A 17,925-nucleotide genomic window follows, 5' to 3' on the forward strand; every position below is an offset into this window, starting at 1 on the left:
TATTCTATGCTATTCAAATCTTAGGTCTGGATGACTTAAAATGGAATGTACAATCCACAGGCCTAAAAAAAAAATCCCTGCTACGAATTCGATAAACGCGCATGCGCAAGATTTTGCGGTGAGTGACGATCCATCCTAAAAGCATACATTCAACAACCACTGAACGAACGACAGACAACAGGCTTTCATGTGTTCTAATGGGTTGAGCTTTAAGATTACCTCACAGTGACACACTGATTTAATCTAGAATATTATCGCAACACCCACAGAACACATTAGAGGTGCACTCATTACACGCTACCCTTAACTGCTTATGTTTTCAGTTTGTGTGCAGTAGTGTAAAAAACTGACGTACCACACTTCCCACCAATAGCAACCCTCTAGTCCACTGATAGTAAACATTCCCCATGCACCGCACAGAAGCGACTTCCCCTTGCAGGGATTTTCTCGTGGCCGGTGGACAGCCTGTACATGAAGTACCATGGAACTGATTTACGTGTCATGAAATTCCGTAAGGGGTTTATGGGGCGTTAGTGTAGTTGAAAGTAACTGCAAATCATGCAGTTGAGGTAGTGCAGCATTGTGAAAAAGGGAACTGTTTAAATTGCCTTTTTGATAATATTAATTGGTTGACTATAAAAAGTAAGTGACATAAATTCGGACCAAGCTAAGTACTAGGGTAGAGTCCTTGAAAAAGTGATATACTCACTTGGCTAATGAAGAAGTTCCCTGCTTTTCATGGAACGGAGAGGTTTATTGCCATTGTCACAAGATCCTGCCACTGGTCCCTATCTCATCTATACCATTCCAGTCTACTCACTTGCACCCTGTTTTCTGAAGATTCATTTTAATATCCATTTACTCTTTTCACCTATTCCAATTGGAGTTTTATAGAACATGGCATTCCTCAAGGTTCAATACTTGGTCCTCTACTTTTTCTTATATATATATATATATGTCAATATTTACCACCAACCTTTTACTCTTAAGTCTAAATCCATACTTTTTGCAGATGATGCTAATATTAATGTTTCACACCCAGAAATTGACTGTTTCCAAATTTGTATGAATGATGTCTTTGCTAGCTTGACAAATGGATTAAAACCAATAAACTCTACATTTTGATAAAACAAATTTCATGAAATTTTGTACTGCCAACAAAAATTGTGTTAATCTAGGTGTAGGGTATGTGGGTAAAACAATTGAAAAAGTAGAAACAACCAAATTTCTTGGCCGAAAGTGTACAGTAACTTAAATTGGAAAACACATATTCAGTACATTATCCCTACACATATACATACATATTTTATTACATTCCATGGATCCATAAGACAGTCAGATGACAATAGGATGTGGAAAAAGTCATAATAATAATACAGTACATATTATAAAGTACAATTCATACTATTATATAAATTTCACATAATACAAACAAAGGGTTCACCTAAAGAAATGATAAGTTACAAATAGATCTACCCATTACACAGAAGAAAATTTATCACTTATTTGTAAACAACATATATTCATTGGCAGAATAAAAGGGGTGTGTAATTAAGTATCTTTTTAATGCTACCTTAAATTGCTCCTTATTTATAAGATTTGTGAGATTTGATGAAAATTTTGATCCCAGCATAATATGTACTCTTCTGAAAGCATGAGAGGTTGGCAACTGGTCTATGAAGCATATTTTTATTCCTTGTGTTGACACTGTGTACAGCAGAATTAGTTTGAAAGAGTTCTTGGTTATTTACAATAAAGTTCACTAACGAGAATATGTATTCACAAGGAAGAGCTAAGATCTCCAATCTCTTAAATAGACTTCTACATGAATTTCCAGGTTTTACACCAGCCAATAATATAATAATTTTCTTTTGTAAAGTGAATATCTTTTTACTGTTTGGTCAATTACACCAAAAAATGATTCCGTACTTCATTATAGCGTGAAAATATTCAAAATATACTGATCTGAGTGTGTCATTGTTGGCGACATGCAACAGAATAAGAATAAGCTGAGCGTGTTTTGCTATGAGGAGTGTCACATCACTCAGCAAAGAACCTGACAAATTTTGCAATACGAAGCGGTGCAAGCACTTATTTGTTCCAGTATGTGCCACCTCACCAGTGCTGCCAGATGTTTGTCATAGACAGACATATACATACTTTTTTATTATAGGTCTAGCACTAAAAACATGAAGCAGAACAAGGAAGAAACCTGGTCGCTATTTTGGTGGATAATGGGATGTGTTTCTTTAACTGTATCAGTTCCGTGGTTTATTTACCAGTTGTTTGGTAATGTGTTTGGTAATATACATTCAAGATACGCAAGGAGTAAACTTAAAGACAAGGTATGGCCAAAATTGTAACTTCTGAAATGAAAGTGTGCATATTATATATTTTTCTTTTATCTATCCAGAATTTATGTCTGTGTGTTTTCATTCTGCGTCTAGTTCCATCATAAAGAAATGCTGTGAAATGTAATGTTTGTTATTTTTCTAGTTTGAGATTTTTAAAGTAGAATTAAAAATTATAATGAAATGTTGTAAAAATTTCAGGTTGTTATGATAACTGGAGCTAGTTCAGGATTGGGTGAATCTCTTGCACATTCATTTTATAAATCTGGATGTCGTGTTATACTAGCAGCGAGGCGTCAAAATGAACTCGAGCGAGTGAGGAGTGACTTGCTAGCTATGCATGTGGTAAGAGATTTTTTTGTCTAGCATTTTATCGGCTATAATTAAAGCACCAGGCAGAATGAGAGATTCTACCGCGGTATATGATGATTTATTTTTTGCAGCTAGCAATGCTAATTCATACGATGTCTCTAATGCCACCTTTGATGATTGTGTAAAATTATGTATTACGTTTGAAGTTTTACGTACGTTTTCTGCTTTGCGTTTGAAAAATTCAGCTAGCTTGTCCTTAAACTCACCGTGATTGGTCACATTTTTGGGGATTTTAGTGTTGTAGATGGTTCAACACTGCTCACAATAACATCACAGGTTGGAACAGAAACTATCGCACATTTCATTGTTTGTGACTCAACACTATCGTCATTTTCACCTTTTCCATCGATTTCACTCTTCCTTTTTATAATAAATTTATCCATGTTGCAATACGGAAAATGAAAATAATGATTACTGCCGTGGTTTCAAGAAGGAACTGAGTGAATGATGACTAATATGCGCTTACAATTGATCCGCGTTTTAACAAGAAGTAAACAAACCGAACCTGCATTTCACAACACCACAGAAAGACGTTAGGATGGAACAGCAAAGTCTAGCAAATTAAATTAACTTAGTAAATTATTAAACAATGATCATTATTCGCAGAGCCGGTAACGTACTACATGTATGTATACTCATATCGCGACACGTCACTAAGCAAAATGTTTTGGTGTTGTTACAAAAACATCATTTGGTATTTCCGAGTGATAAAACCAGCATCCACTTCCCATGTTTCTCTTACCGGCAGCGGCAGTTGTCAAAGAACAAGGTAATATGAAGGAGTGCATCATTGCATGGTTAAAAGAAGTGAAAAACAGTTTTAGGGTAAACGTTAATCCCGCCCAATAGTGTTCAGTCAGGTTCCAAAGCACTATGTGGAATAAAATGTAACTAGCCGCCCAGATAAGAATAGCATAAAGGAGAGAGAGAGAGAAATGGCGGTCCCAAATCGAATGTCCTTACGTCCGGTTCTCCTGTGGCTAACCCAAAATCTGGCCCTGATTATTCAGTGTTTATCATAAAATAACACATATATTTTTTTAAAATTTTACGTATCGTCAAAGATGTCTTCGCGTACCCCCGGGGGTACGCGTATCCCAGGTTGAATACCATTGACGTAACTCAGTAAAAAAATTTTGGGCGATCAGCCGTGTCAAATGGTTAAAAGACGAAACCTGATGGGACTGAGATGGCCCCGCAAACGTCGGTTTCGTCTTTTAACCATTTGCCGTGGCTGATCATCAGAGAAGATTTTATTGACCTCAAATTTTGTATGTGTTCTGTCCTTGTGTCTTTGGACAAATACATTGAAGATACATGCTATTTTATGATTTGAAATTCCTGTTACTTTTAATTTCAGACTGCACCAACACATCCACCAGTGATACTTACTTTGGATTTGTCAGATTTGAGCTCCTTGCCTGATCATATTAAACAGGCACTGGAAATATTTGGCTGTATAGATATTCTGGTACATAATGGTGGCATAAGCAGTAGGGGTGACGTATTAAGTACCGAAGTGGATGTTGCTGTTAAGGTTATGATGGTCAACTATTTTGGTCAGCTGGCTCTGACAAAAGGTAAGTTTCATATATTTTTTATTCTGTAAATATGTGCTTTAATTATGTACATGGTGGCTAATTGATTTTGATTTAATTTGGAACAGCGTTGTTACCATCCATGATAGAGCGACAGAGTGGCCATATTGTGGCAGTGAGCAGTGTTCAAGGCAGAATTGCAATACCTTACAGGTAAATATTTAAGTTAACACTGCAAAGAAGTAAAATTTGTTAAGAGAAAACTGTGGGTGTAGGCGATTCATTTTATTGAATATTGTGATTTGCATTGTTATGAACACAGTGAAGATTTGCTGTTGTAATGGTCAGTAAAATAAGAGAATATTATTATTATGTAATTCTTATTTTTCCATGTAAAAGGTTCATACATTGCCTATCAATAATGTGCTAAACGACGCAGTTGAGTCTTAGACATCATACAGGATCATTGGATACCATTGAAACTGTGCTAAGCCTATATTTAGCTTTCTGTGTTACGTCCATAATGTATTGAGCTTGTTAAACAAGGCTAGTTCTTCCTGCTGGACCGTTTTTTATCGAAAGATTCCGATGAAATCTTAAGATAATGCAGTAGGCACCCAATGTTTTAATCAAATATAGCCCCACTTAATGGTACCTGCACCTTGTCGTGATGGTGGGGCTTGAGTACTCAGTGACCCCAAGAGCTACTGGTAGGTCCTCCCTAGCCAGATTGGTCGAGAGGGAGAGGTCAGACTAAGACAGGTACCCTGGTCCTCCAGGTTGGGGGTTGGTCGCAAGGCTAACAACCTTGCACCGTAAAAAGGAAGATGTTTTGAAACCTCAATTAAAGCCTCAGACAGACGGACCTAACAGAGGACCAAATGGAAGAAGATAATTGAGGAGGCCATGGACCGAATACGGACCGGAGAGCCATGAAGAAGAAGAAGAATCAAATACAGTAACATTTGATTGAATGGTATAGTTGAATGAGTTATGTGGTGCCTACAGGTAAAGATAAAATTATGAAGAATATTCTTAAATTTAACTCCTGCCTTGTCCATGCTTACAGCTCTATGAATTTAAGTTGTTATTAATTGCAGATCTGCTTACACGGCTTCGAAGCATGCCCTTCAGGCTTTCAGTGACTCACTACGAGCTGAAGTAGCAAGGTACAACATCAAGGTGTCTGTAATAAGTCCTGGGTACATTGCAACGGCTTTGTCAATCAATTCTCTTTCAGGAAGTGGAGAAGCTCATGGAGGCAAGTGTTCATTGTGTATAATTATTTGGAGTTGACGAAAGCCTCAGGCTACAAGGCGCGTCAGGTGGCTGAGAGGTGAATAAACTATATCTTCTACCACCTGACGCTGCTTGTAGCCCGAGAGTCTTTCATCAACTTCAGTCACTGCAAAAGCTTTGCTTTTTACATTTATTTGTAGTATTGTAAGTTGGTATCTTATTTTTGGTGCATGTACCTGCACAATTTTTAGAGGACCTATATGCCAATTGGCAGTAAGTGAATTAATTTTTAATATTTTGGCTGTACTTCCTGTGTATAGGGGAGATGAAAGGTGTATACAGAAGTTTAGTCAGGAAGCCATAAAGCAGGAGACCATTTGGAAGATCTGGGATTAGATGGGCAGATGGTATTACGATGGTTCTTGGGAATGTGGGGTAGGAGAGTGTTAATTAGATTTGTTTGGCTCAGGATAGGGAGTGGTGATAGGCTGTTGCGAATACAGTAAAGAACCTTTTGGTACCCTTAAAATGTGGCACATTTCTTGACTAGCTGAGAAACTGTTAGCTTCTCAAAAAGGACTTACTCCATAGAGTTAACTCGTACTGGATATTTATTTTATCTTTAAAATCAATTATAATATTTGTTCACTGACTGACAGTTGAGACTTTATCTGTGACTGAACTCGCAGCTTAGGGTAAGGAAATTCATTCATATTCCTTCTACTGTGCTCTGGTATTATTTTAAAACTGTTTACTGTATTATTACTAAAATATAAGTGGATATTTTCATTACTGTCATTTTTACATGTGTGAGTTGAATTATATATAAATGTTACGTGTTTTATATTGGCAGAAATGGACAGTGAAATTGCAAATGGTTACAAACCTGAGTATGTTGCAGACGAGATATTGTCTGCTGTTGTACAAGGAAAGAAGGAGGTGATTATCTCACCTATTACACCTTGGCTTGCGATTATAATACGAACATTTGCTCCATCACTTTATTTCTGGATCATGGAAAGAAGGGCTGAGAACACTTCTCATTAAGAATTACCACTATGATGAAAGCTTAGTGTAACAAACTTCGTTGGCTGACAGATTATATTCATAATATTCAAATGTTGTTATAATGAAGGGCAGTGACAGCAAATTAATAATGTATGAGCTGTTTGTACAAAGGCTAGTGCATTTTTATTTAATAAGTGGTACATATGTAGGATTTGAGGTTTTCACGGCGGTGAGTTTGAATTTCGATGTCTTCTGGGTTGTTGCACCGTGTAGTCTGGTAGATGTCCACCATCGTTTCAGAGGAAACGGCGGACATCAACCAGACTACACGGCGCAACAACCCAGAAGACAGCGAACTTCAAGTGGTACATAATGTAATAATTTAAGATGTACAGTTTGTACAAAGGTTAGTGCACTTTAGTTGGTATATAATGTATACATAATGGTATTCATAAATGTGAAAAGAGTGTTGCATCCTAGTATTTTAATGTAAATAAGAATTACATTCACATGATTATGTGAATTATCCTTTATTGGTTGTGCATCAAGGCTTGTATACAGTCCATCTGCAATAGCGCAACAGTAAACATTTTAATCCTATGTTAAAATCGAGTCAGCAGCCACATATAGGAATTTAAATACCCTCTTCCCTTATAATAAAGATTGTATGTTTTTTGCACAGTGATACTTGTTATGGATGCCATGCTGTTAGGTACATCTAGGAGCAATTTCATGTTTTATTGCACTGTAAATGGGAGTGGACCTCACAGAAAACACTGAAATAACTGAACACACTGTTTTCTTTGTTCTTCTGTAATGGTGTGTTTTGGAGGGGAGGTAAAGGTTCAAAAGGATTAGAGGAATTAAAAGTGAATGAGGGGTGAAGGTATGAAAGAAATTATTTTGTATCAGGATTTATGCTATAATCAAGATCAACAGTAGCAAATATATTGTCTCCATATTTTTATCATGTATTTTATTACAGTAGAAATAGTATACAGCTAACTGCACTGTATGGTCTTTTTTTGCACTGTGAAATGTAATGCTTATGTTCCTAGGGCTTACTCTTGTACAAGAACAAGAGAGACATCCATGGTCTTCATGAATAGAAAATGTTTAAAATGAAATAGTTTGCATGATTGTGCCATCTCTTAAATATACAGGATTTTTCAAAATTATTTATTATTATTGTGGGTTATATTTAATGTACCAGTTCAGTAACAACAATCAAATAGCTTGGTGTATATGAAGAAATACTTTCAAGTTTTGTTTTCATGTTTGTTCAGTATGTGCGCCACAAGTTAAACGACAAGTGTCTAAACAATACTGAAATTCCTCCTGTGCACTGTAATATTGCTGTGTCAACTTGAGAAGCTACATCTGAGACTTGGCCTTGAACCTCTGTCAAGGTCTGTGGCATTGGTCTGTAGATGCTCTCACTCAGCTAGGGTCATAAACACTGTTTGAGCATACCTAAGTACGGCTATCACCCTGAAGATGGATGCAACAAGCACCTCTGAATTGTTGGTAAACTTCTACTACACTACATTGTGCAACAACCCAGAAGACAGCCATCTTCAATTCTATATTATCCAGCTATATCAAAGTATGTAACATGAAATATTCTCCATATGCCAGAACATATTTGTGATGACTTTTATAACAATTACTAAAAACAACAGAATTCTGAAATATACACAAAATCCCTGTGATGTGTGCGCACACACGCATAGGCATGTGTGAATACTGTACAGAACCAGTCTCGTCTGTTCCTTTTTGCATGTCTGGTTTGGTGTGATGTTCTGTCAATATAGTTAGAATCTCTGGGTAAATAAGAAACTGCCCGAAGGCCATATGTTAGCTGTCCTAAAAATGGGCAGCTTGCATGGCCCTCTGTTCTACTTTCTAAGATATATACAATTACGGTAATAACATACTTTTAAAATTTTTGAACATTCTTTGATTGCTTGTTTCTTTCTCTGTCTCATTCATAATACACTAATTATAGCTTATTACTCATGTGTAAGGAAATTTACAGAATGACTTGATTTTAAAGGGATAAATTTGTATAACTTGCAGTATGTAAATCAGCGTAGCAAATATTTGTAATGAATGTTTGCTTTTACTGTAGTTAAATAATTGTAGAAGCTGGTTTGCTTTGAAAATATTTCAGATTTTGAATCAACAGTCAATCTGAAATTCATCAGCCAGCAGACTTTGTTTACTCCTACTGTAATAACAAATTTTCACACATCAATATTTAATATTGTATACAGAAATGTCAGAATACATAATTTATGATCTACGACAGTTTTGTGTACATATTACGAGGAACATAATTTATACTTTGTTTACAACATAGTGAAGTAAGAGAGTAGGACTACACTGCAGATGTAATTTAGAATATTAAAACAATATTATTTTAATATAGAATGCTCTTGTAACCATTCAAATTAAGAAATGGATTATAGTATCTTGTGCAAATGGAAGTTCACTAGCTTGAGCACAGATAAATATCATGCTACACATTTCAAGGTCTGTATGGTTTACCTCATTCTCTTGGGGTAAATGCAGGCAATGAGCCTTAACCTTTTAAAACCAGTGGTAACTATACCACCTGCTTTTGCAATCAATTACTCTGAATTTTTCACACAGTGTATTTTTGGGTTTTGAATGGTTCTCGGTGTAGGAAGTGATCATTTCTCTAAACATAATCACCTGATCTTTGTAACGGAGACGTTTTCTTTGAAGTAGGAACTGAATTTTTAAATATTATTTTGATCTTCAGCTACAAAGGGTTAATGGATGAAGAGCTAAGGCCAGTGATCATATAGAAGGGCATTATTTTACATGCGCATTCAAGACTGGAAGATTGGATAGATTTTTATATAACAAGTTTATTTGTATTATTTATTCATTCTGAATGGGCATATAGCTGACAAACATTTACCTTTTGGAGGAACATGCCTCTAGAACTGCAAAGTATGAGCTTTATTTCAAAACAGACTATAGTCACTTCCTTCTCCATTTTTATTGACTATAAGTAATTATGTACATAAGACTCAGAACAGGTCTCAAACTTCCACTCTCATCTGTCACCTTCATGGTTAAGGTAGAATGGATGTAAAGTTGTACACACAAATCTTGGTACCAGGTTTAAAGCCCTGACTGTCCCACAAATTAGCAAAGAAAAAACTAACTTATCTCTTCATTGCAGATAAATATCTGAAGGATATATTTCCATTTAAATGCTCCAGAAGATTATAATCTATTAAAATTGCAAGTGTGGAAGCTGGTTTTATTCACAAGTGCATCCTTAACTTGGATTAATACAGAAAGCAAGAATTTTAAATGCCTTCTAACATTGGATTTTTACCAGGACAAGACTGTACTCAACAATGATTTCTGCTCAATTATCTGAAATTTAAATGAGGGATATTTAATGTTCCTGGATTGTATCCCTCCCTTAAAACATGAGTGACAAATCCTTAGTATCACTGGAACCAAATGGCATATCACTGCTCAAAAATCTGTTATTGAAAGTTTGATTGGCATTACATTTTATTCTGTGGAACTCTGCAATTATTTGGAAGAAATTAGTTTCCTGTGTATGAAAACCTCCCTCTGGTAGTCACGATACAATAGAATTTGTATTATAAGGGGGTCCTGAGCGAGTCAAATTATCTTGATGTCAAACCGACGAGTGTACGTGGCCCTGGAACCCATGAGAATATCATCATTCTCACTGCCATGAAAACCTCGACTGATCTCTTGAAAGCTGAAACTTTAGTGCAGCCTGTTCTGCACAAGACAGATTCCTGAACATAAATTTATGTTGCAGTCCTGGCCCACCAAATCAAAAGTGACTACAGCTGTTTCTGGAAGGTCTAGAATGATTTCATTATCATTAATTCTGTTTCATTTATCTTCATTAGTAGTCTATAATTTGTTACCATTTTTAAAGAAATTGATATTATGTCACAGACATGTTTGATAATTCTTCATTCATAAACACATACTGTATATACTTTTTTGGCCAAAATATTTCTCGTTCACTTTTAACAATGAGCAGGTATGCATTACAGCATGAATTTCCTTTTGTTCCTAAATATATTTATACTTATGGATTTATCTTATGTATTTGTAATCAAATTTATAAAACAATTTAATTTTAATGGGCATTCACTAAGTATAGGAGCTTTATTAAACTATTGTAAAACAGTGTTTATCTCTTCTATGTTGTCAGTATTTTGATACAGTAAGGAAAATAAATTAAATTTATTACACACTGACCTGTTTGACAAACACAGGTTCAGCATGTACATTAATGTATTTATTCATTCACTTGGCATTTTAATAGTACACTAGTAGTTCCAGAAATGGGGGTTGGACATTGGGTTAACAACCCAATTCTGGAAAAAGATGACGTTCAGACACTCTTGAAACGAGGCCTCGGAAACATGACCCCCTTTGGTAGAAAACCTCCTGGAAAATTAAGGAAAGGAAGACAGAAACTCCGGTGGATCGAAGATGTGGAGTCTGATCTTAAACAGATGGGCGTAAGAGGCTGGAGAAGAAAAGCACAGAATAGGGAAGACTGAGCATCGATCGCAAGAGAAGCCAAGGCTACACTGAAAGGGCCGTAGTGCTACAGAAGAAGAAGTAGTCTCAGAAATTCAAGAGCTTTAACCCTTATTGTATGGGAAAAGGCAATTTAAACTGCTGATCAGCAGCCTTTAACTCCATGGTGAATGATTTAGCAATATGCTAATGCGATATGTCTAAACTCGACTGTGTATTAGTGATCCAAGGACAATAAAGGTTAATATTATCAATTCCACTATTTGAATTATGCACTCATAAACAGTTTGAAATTTACATATATACATCATTATTTAGCAGAAAAGAGTAATGATATTTGGGCACACAAATTTGAGGCACTTTATGTTCAAAATACAGATGACTGTCTTCAGTTATTTAATTGTATGGTTTGCTTAGATATAAGAAAAAGATGTGGTGACAATCCTGAATGATAATTTGAAATTGGATGGGTGAGAAAGTGGACATTGACATGAAAAATTCAGTCTGGATGGTTGATTTTTGTCAGGATTGAAACTGTATCTCTCAGACACAAAGCAGTAGCACTAACTTTCACAGTACAACAGTCAATGTTGTATATACGAGGGTGAGTCAAATGAAAACCGTAAAACTGAGATAAAAATTCGAAATATCGCGCCATTGTCCTATAAGTTGGCAGACATGTTACCAATGCTATAAAGAGTATCCTATAGGTGGTAGTATAATGCAGACAAACATATCGCCATCACAGTGCCAATTTGAAAATGGCTGCTCCACTAGTTACGTGCACGAAAGAAGAACAACGTTCTGTAATTCGTTTTTTGATCAGTGAAGAATCTTGAAGAATCATCTTCGACCTGCAGTCAGAGCAAAGCGACGTGGACTTTTGACTAGAGGTGTCCTTGACATGACAATGCTCGGCCCCACTCTGCCCGTGCAACAGTTGCAACAATCAAAGACTTGCACTTTGAGTGTCTTCCACATCCGCCATACTCACTAGACCTAGCCCCAAGTGATTACCACATGTTTGGGCCACTCAAAGAGGCGATGGGAGGAAAGAAGAGATACAGCAGGCGGTGCATGAGTGGTTGCGCAGACAACCACAAGAATTTTTTTCTAGAGGAATCCATACACTTCGTAAACGCTGGAGGGCCTGTATTGAACGAAATGTAGACTATGTAGAAAAATGATATAGTTGTGTACCGCTTTCACTCAATAAATTAAATTTAAAAAAAAAATTACGGTTTTCATTTGACTCACCCTCGTACATGCAAGTATACTGATGTGTACTTTGATTTAGTATGTAAAACATTATGTAGTATGAAGAACATGCCTTATGCAGTCTACTATTATGGACAATTCTAGTCAAATGACAGTCATTTATGCACCTTGCTTTTATTTTTAAAAATTTCTCATTTTAAGGCACATTCTTCATAAAAATTTCATAAGGACATTTTAATTTGTTTTGTAATACAGCCAGACATGTAAATAATGACAGTATGTTTTCACACTTTATATAAATCATAATTAATTATATTCAGTTGCAGACACTTCGGAACCCAACAAAATATTGAATGATGATGGATGTCTTCTGGGTTGTAGCACCATGTAGTCTAGAAGAAATTTGCCAACATTTGAGAGGTACTTAGTGCTTCAGTCATCAGGGTGATTGATTTCCCTTTTACCATCCTACGTGGTGCAACAAACCAGAAGACAGGCATCTTCACACTCACAACCACGACAACCTCAAATTCTGATAAAAAAATTTGTGGTTCACAGTAACCTGAGGAATTAATATTTTTCCACATTTTGTGTGTAGTAATGTTATGTGCAGGAGGCTGGACTTTAATTTAAAAGTGGACACAGTGTGATAGTGTTTTAATATAACTCATAATATAAAAATCTGATGTAATGTCTATCCCAGAAAATTTATCAGGATGTTTGGATATTCCACTTAAATCGAAGACTTGCATCAGCCTATTGCTTTAACGTCCCACAGCATGGTCACGTCACTTACAGGATAGGCACTGCCTCTACTCACAGAAAAATACCTGATAAAATCCAATTTGAATTGGAATACTTATATCTTATTGACCAACCCAAGTCTTAACAAATTTTATGTAGACACATTAAAGGCTACCATATTAATACAAATTACAAGTAACTGCTTCTGTCACTGCATACAAGTTTTATTTCAATTTTATATATTTTAAGAACTAGAATTGACCTCATTTTGCAAATACAGTGTGTCCGTAAAATAATGGTGGGGTAACAAAGAGTCATAGTTTTGGAACAAAGCACGATAGAGACATGAAATAAATTTCAAAATAAAGAGAAACTCTCCAAGAATCTTACCTGTTCAGTAGATTTCGATATGCGCTCCTTTAGTTGCCCTGCAGACATCAAGACTATATTCAAGCTCTTGCCATACACGACCGAGAACATCCGGTGTGATAGATGAAACAGCTTCAGTGATCCGTTCTTTCAAATGGTCCAAATTTGTTATTTGGACAGAGAACACTTGTTTCTTCACATAACACCACAAATAAAAATCCATAGGGGTAAGATCTGGAGAGCGTGGAGGCCAGGGTATCCACCCTCCTCGTCCGACCCATCGCTGAGGAAATGTTTGGTTTAGATAATCCCGCACGAATGCAGCAAAATGTGGAGGAGGTCCATCTAACTGGAGAATGAAATTCTCCAGTATTTGGGGCACTGCAAACCCTTCTAACATATCCAGGAAGTTCTTTCCCATCACTTTCTGTTTAGCAAAAAAGAAGGGGTCAATAACTCTGTCTCGTCCAATTGCACATCACACATTAACTTTTGGGCTATCACGTTGATGTTCCATAATGACATATGGAGGTTCATTACCCCATATTCTAACATTATGCCGATGGACTCATCCCGAAACATGAAACGTAGCCTCATCACTGAACATAAACTTGTCTAAAAATTCCCCATCATAATCTAACCTATCCAGAATGTCTGTAGCAAATTCGAATCGTTTAATTTTGTCCTGTGGATAAATTTTATGTAACACCTGAATTGCAGTGCCCCAAATACTGGAGAATCTCATTCTCCAGTTAGATGGAGCTCCTCCAGATTTTGCCACATTCGTGCGGGATTACCTAAACCAAACATATCCTCAGCGAAGGGTCGAACGAGGAGGGTGGATAGCCTGGCTTCCATGCTCTCCAGATCTTACCCCTATGGATTTTTATTTGTGGAGTTATGTGAAGCAACAAGTGTTCTCTGCCCAAATAATAAATTTGGACCATTTGAAAAAACGGATCACTTAAGCTGTTTCATCTATCACACCGGATGTTCTCGGTCGTGTATGGCAAGAGCTTGAATATAGTCTTGATGTCTGCAGGGCAACTAAAGGAGCGCTTATCGAAATCTACTGAACAGGTAAGATTCTTGGAGAGTTTCTCTTTATTTTGAAGTTTATTTCATGTCTCTATCGTGCTTTGTTCCAAAACTATGACTCTTTGTTACCCCACCATTATTTTACGGACACACTGTACAGTAGATTCCGGTTAATAGGGCCGTCGTTTTATCGGGGCAGCCGTTTATTTGGGGCAAATCTTAAAGAACAAACCATTTTAACTCTTTACGTGTAACTTCGCACAATTGGGGCAGCTGCTTAATTGAGCCAAAGTGTTCTAGTCCTGATGTGTCCCAATTAACCAGAATCCATTGTATATCATTTCATGCTTATTGTTCATATCATGAGGATTTTAATAAGAAATATATTTGTTGTAACATTTGTACATCACTGTCATCCTAATCCTTATTCATAATGTGTTTTAAAATTACGACTGTCCTTGACCGAGTTGAGAGCTTGTTCCTTCAGCTGGTCAAAAGTTCTGTACATCTTATATACAACATGGATGATATATACAAACTTAATGTTTATATTTCTTTAGAAGAATTGTAACTTCCTTACATCCATTCCTACAACAAAAGAAAATTTATGGTAGGAAAAATATTTGTTCTTACATTTGGACTAGTCAGTAGCTACCCATTACAATTATCAAATAACTACTATCACTAGACCATGGTCCAGAATAACTTTAAATGTAGTACAATATATCCGTACATATTACATCTTTTGAAATCCGATGCCGTGTTTATATGTGCAACTTCTGTCCATACCAAACAATATTTGTGCCCTTAATAAACATGTCTGTTGCCATCGTAAGCATACAGATTTGTTGAGCAGGAACTTCCATGTCTTTAATTTTCAATTCCACCAATGAAACGACGACTAATTCCTATGCCCTACGGCCTTCAGTACACATTTTAAGATGGCGCAAACCGAAGTGATAACAATCCTGGGTGTTGTGCCTTACAGCTTTAGGGCCATGAAACTGAGCCACATGGCAAATTCAAGCGCACACTCACTCCATTTCTGACGCAGATCAATGTTGATGGAGTTTGCACATAAATGCTGCAGATGTGTCAGCAATGGCGAAGCAGACTAGCTGCTACCCTGCCTAATGTGATCCCTATGTTAATTATTCATGTTCCCTATAAAAACATAAAGCAGAATCCAGTTACTTAAAGTAAAATTCTTCATGTATAATATGCTGGATCAAGTAAACATGGGATGTGACGTGTCAGATTCAATGTAAAGTAACTGGATTCTACACATCTATTTTCTTGGTCTGTGAAACAAATTACTTTCATTTGTAGGCATCATAAAGTCGCCATGCACAAAAAGCAGCTGCGATCAGAGACACACTTGTATGAAGAATTTTCCGTCTTGAGTCATCCCGCCGAACTAAAACAACAACAGATGCTGGCGCAAGAGTACTAAGAAGAGGAAACTTTGAAAGCCTTTTTGGATCTCGTTCAACCTGGTACTGACAACAGGGGTCAAATTGCCATGAAATAGTATACAGTCCAGTGCACAGCAATGACAGCGCTCCCAGTGGCGTACATACATATGGACGGTCTGTCCATACCAATCCTGAAATGGCAAACCTTCAGTTATAAAGTCTAATAATAACTGTACGTACCAAAACGAGTGTGTAATGTATTGCTGGAAGAGATCAAGTAGCAGTGGAGACAAATCTGCCTGTTGAATTGAGAAAACTATAATAACAGTATAAAACAAATTTTTGTTTATTTATTACTATTGTTTTGCCCTTCTGTTATACTTCTTCATTATACTACACTGCCAAACAAACTAGCTCATTTAACACCAATCACAACTACTGGTGCCTATGCATATACAAATCTTGCTCTTGAAAGTAAAGGGTTAAATTAAAGTAATATCTACCTGCTGCAATGGCACCTATTCCTGACAGAACTGCTGTTTTGTGCAGACAATTACCAACAGCAATCCAGCGTGCTGTTTCATCCCCTAGCCTTGACGGTTCGACAAAAATTATGCTGCAGCCTGCCTCCAAGGCACGCTCCAGCTCCAGTTCAAATGTTTCATGTGCATTTTCACTATCATACACTTCACGTATGATGGCAATCTTAGAGGGATCCAATTCTCTGTTGAAGGGGAATTTATTGTATGTATTAATTGATCTTTCCATTATAAATAATGCAGTGTTCTGCAATATCACTGAGTTAATAATACAAATGAAAACTGACAGTTCTTTTTCCTTTTTTCAAGTCCACTACTGCTTGCATACTTATAAACTAATTGATTGCAACTGACATTTGAACAATTTTAAGTTTCCATTGCAACAATGTATGCTCTAGTATAACAAAAATTTGCATGCATGCAACATCACATTAAAATGGTTTGATCAATAGTAAATTAATGTAAATTCATGAGGGAACTTCATATTCTGTCTCCATATGGCTTCTGTGGCAATTACTTAATGTGTTGTTCCAATACATTCCATATTTCAGTTAAAATAAAAATACTTTGTACTACTCGTTAAAAGTATCAGAACATGGCTTGCAAAATGACTGTTTTATCAGCTGTATTTAAAATTAACAACAGACAATTTAAAAACATTACAGTTTAGCAACTGCTCTGAAAATCAAATGACTGGTGCTACTTAATTTTTAATTGTGCTTAATGATATGGATGTGCGCAAGGAAAGCAGTACAGTAAAGACAATGACGCAAACTACTGAAGTGAAGTGTCCTGCGAAGAAACTTGTTATCACTGCTTAATGTTAACTTAGAAATAACATAACTGGCGTTAACAAACAGGACTTTTTTTAGTTATATATTGCCTTAACAAAAGTGTGATAAATGTTTCCTATTTAAAGTATGTCCTATACTGTCTGTGTATTTCAAATTTTAAAAATCTAACGTCAAGGGTACTCATTACAGACGATTAATTTGATTTCAATGGTTATAATTTGTTCCATGTCTCTACACTCATTCGAAGCCAATGTTTTCATATGAGAAATAAAGCATTGGTTTCTATTACATTGTTTTAACGTCCACTGGTTCATATCAATGCACTTTCTTGTTCACAAAATTAGTTCAGTTTCTCAACATTTTATGGGTTAATAATGCAACGCTTTTTAAGTAAGTTATTTTAACACACCTGACAGACCCTCCTTCCGCCATATTTGCATGATACGGATCCGGAAATATACCACAGTACAACATAATATAACAAATGACGAATGGAAACATTTGAGACGTGCAAAGCGGAAATATGCGCGCGAAATATAAATTATCGTATTATCAGAAAATAATTTAACGTGGACTTTACAACTGCCGTCTCTTGATTCCTCATGATATTGCTGCACCTGATATTTTTGTAATAATATTTTGAAAATCTGATTCGAATACAATTACAAATATACGACAATTACGCAGTGCTACACGTTTCGTATAACCCTGACTTGGCG

At 36.2% G+C, this 17,925-nt stretch overlaps 2 protein-coding genes across 7 annotated transcripts in view; one reads left to right on the forward strand and one right to left on the reverse strand.

Moving 5' to 3' along the window:
- Window positions 1-15,001, forward strand: part of LOC110836844 (dehydrogenase/reductase SDR family protein 7-like) — a 342,155-nt gene extending 327,154 nt beyond the window's left edge. For 3 of the 6 annotated variants that reach the window (XM_087351515.1, XM_022078494.2, XM_087351514.1), the window contains 5 exons: window positions 2,553-2,696; window positions 4,084-4,303; window positions 4,390-4,474; window positions 5,362-5,522; window positions 6,354-15,001. In XM_087351515.1, coding sequence (XP_087207641.1) covers window positions 2,559-2,696; window positions 4,084-4,303; window positions 4,390-4,474; window positions 5,362-5,522; window positions 6,354-6,547 — 798 coding nt within the window. In that variant the 5' untranslated portion in view covers window positions 2,553-2,558 and the 3' untranslated portion in view covers window positions 6,548-15,001. Of the gene's footprint in view, window positions 1-446; window positions 643-2,104; window positions 2,346-2,552; window positions 2,697-4,083; window positions 4,304-4,389; window positions 4,475-5,361; window positions 5,523-6,353 lie in introns of those variants that run through there. The other 3 variants (XM_087351513.1, XM_022078491.2, XM_087351516.1) reach the window with 3 other exon arrangements.
- Window positions 12,514-17,806, reverse strand: Pmi (Transmembrane protein Pmi). The gene is made up of 3 exons (XM_022078495.2): window positions 17,616-17,806; window positions 16,377-16,597; window positions 12,514-16,064 (listed from the first exon to the last, which is right to left on the reverse strand). The coding sequence occupies exons 1-3, from the start codon at window positions 17,705-17,707 to the stop codon at window positions 15,778-15,780; spliced, it is 600 nt and encodes a 199-aa protein (XP_021934187.2). The 5' UTR covers window positions 17,708-17,806; the 3' UTR covers window positions 12,514-15,777.
- Between the last annotated feature and the right edge of the window lie 119 nt (window positions 17,807-17,925).

Source organism: Zootermopsis nevadensis, unplaced genomic scaffold, assembly GCF_977971745.1.
Source record: "Zootermopsis nevadensis isolate Lab colony 2312 unplaced genomic scaffold, Znev_1.0 Znev_ptg000019l, whole genome shotgun sequence".
Classification (NCBI taxonomy): domain Eukaryota; kingdom Metazoa; phylum Arthropoda; class Insecta; order Blattodea; family Termopsidae; genus Zootermopsis; species Zootermopsis nevadensis.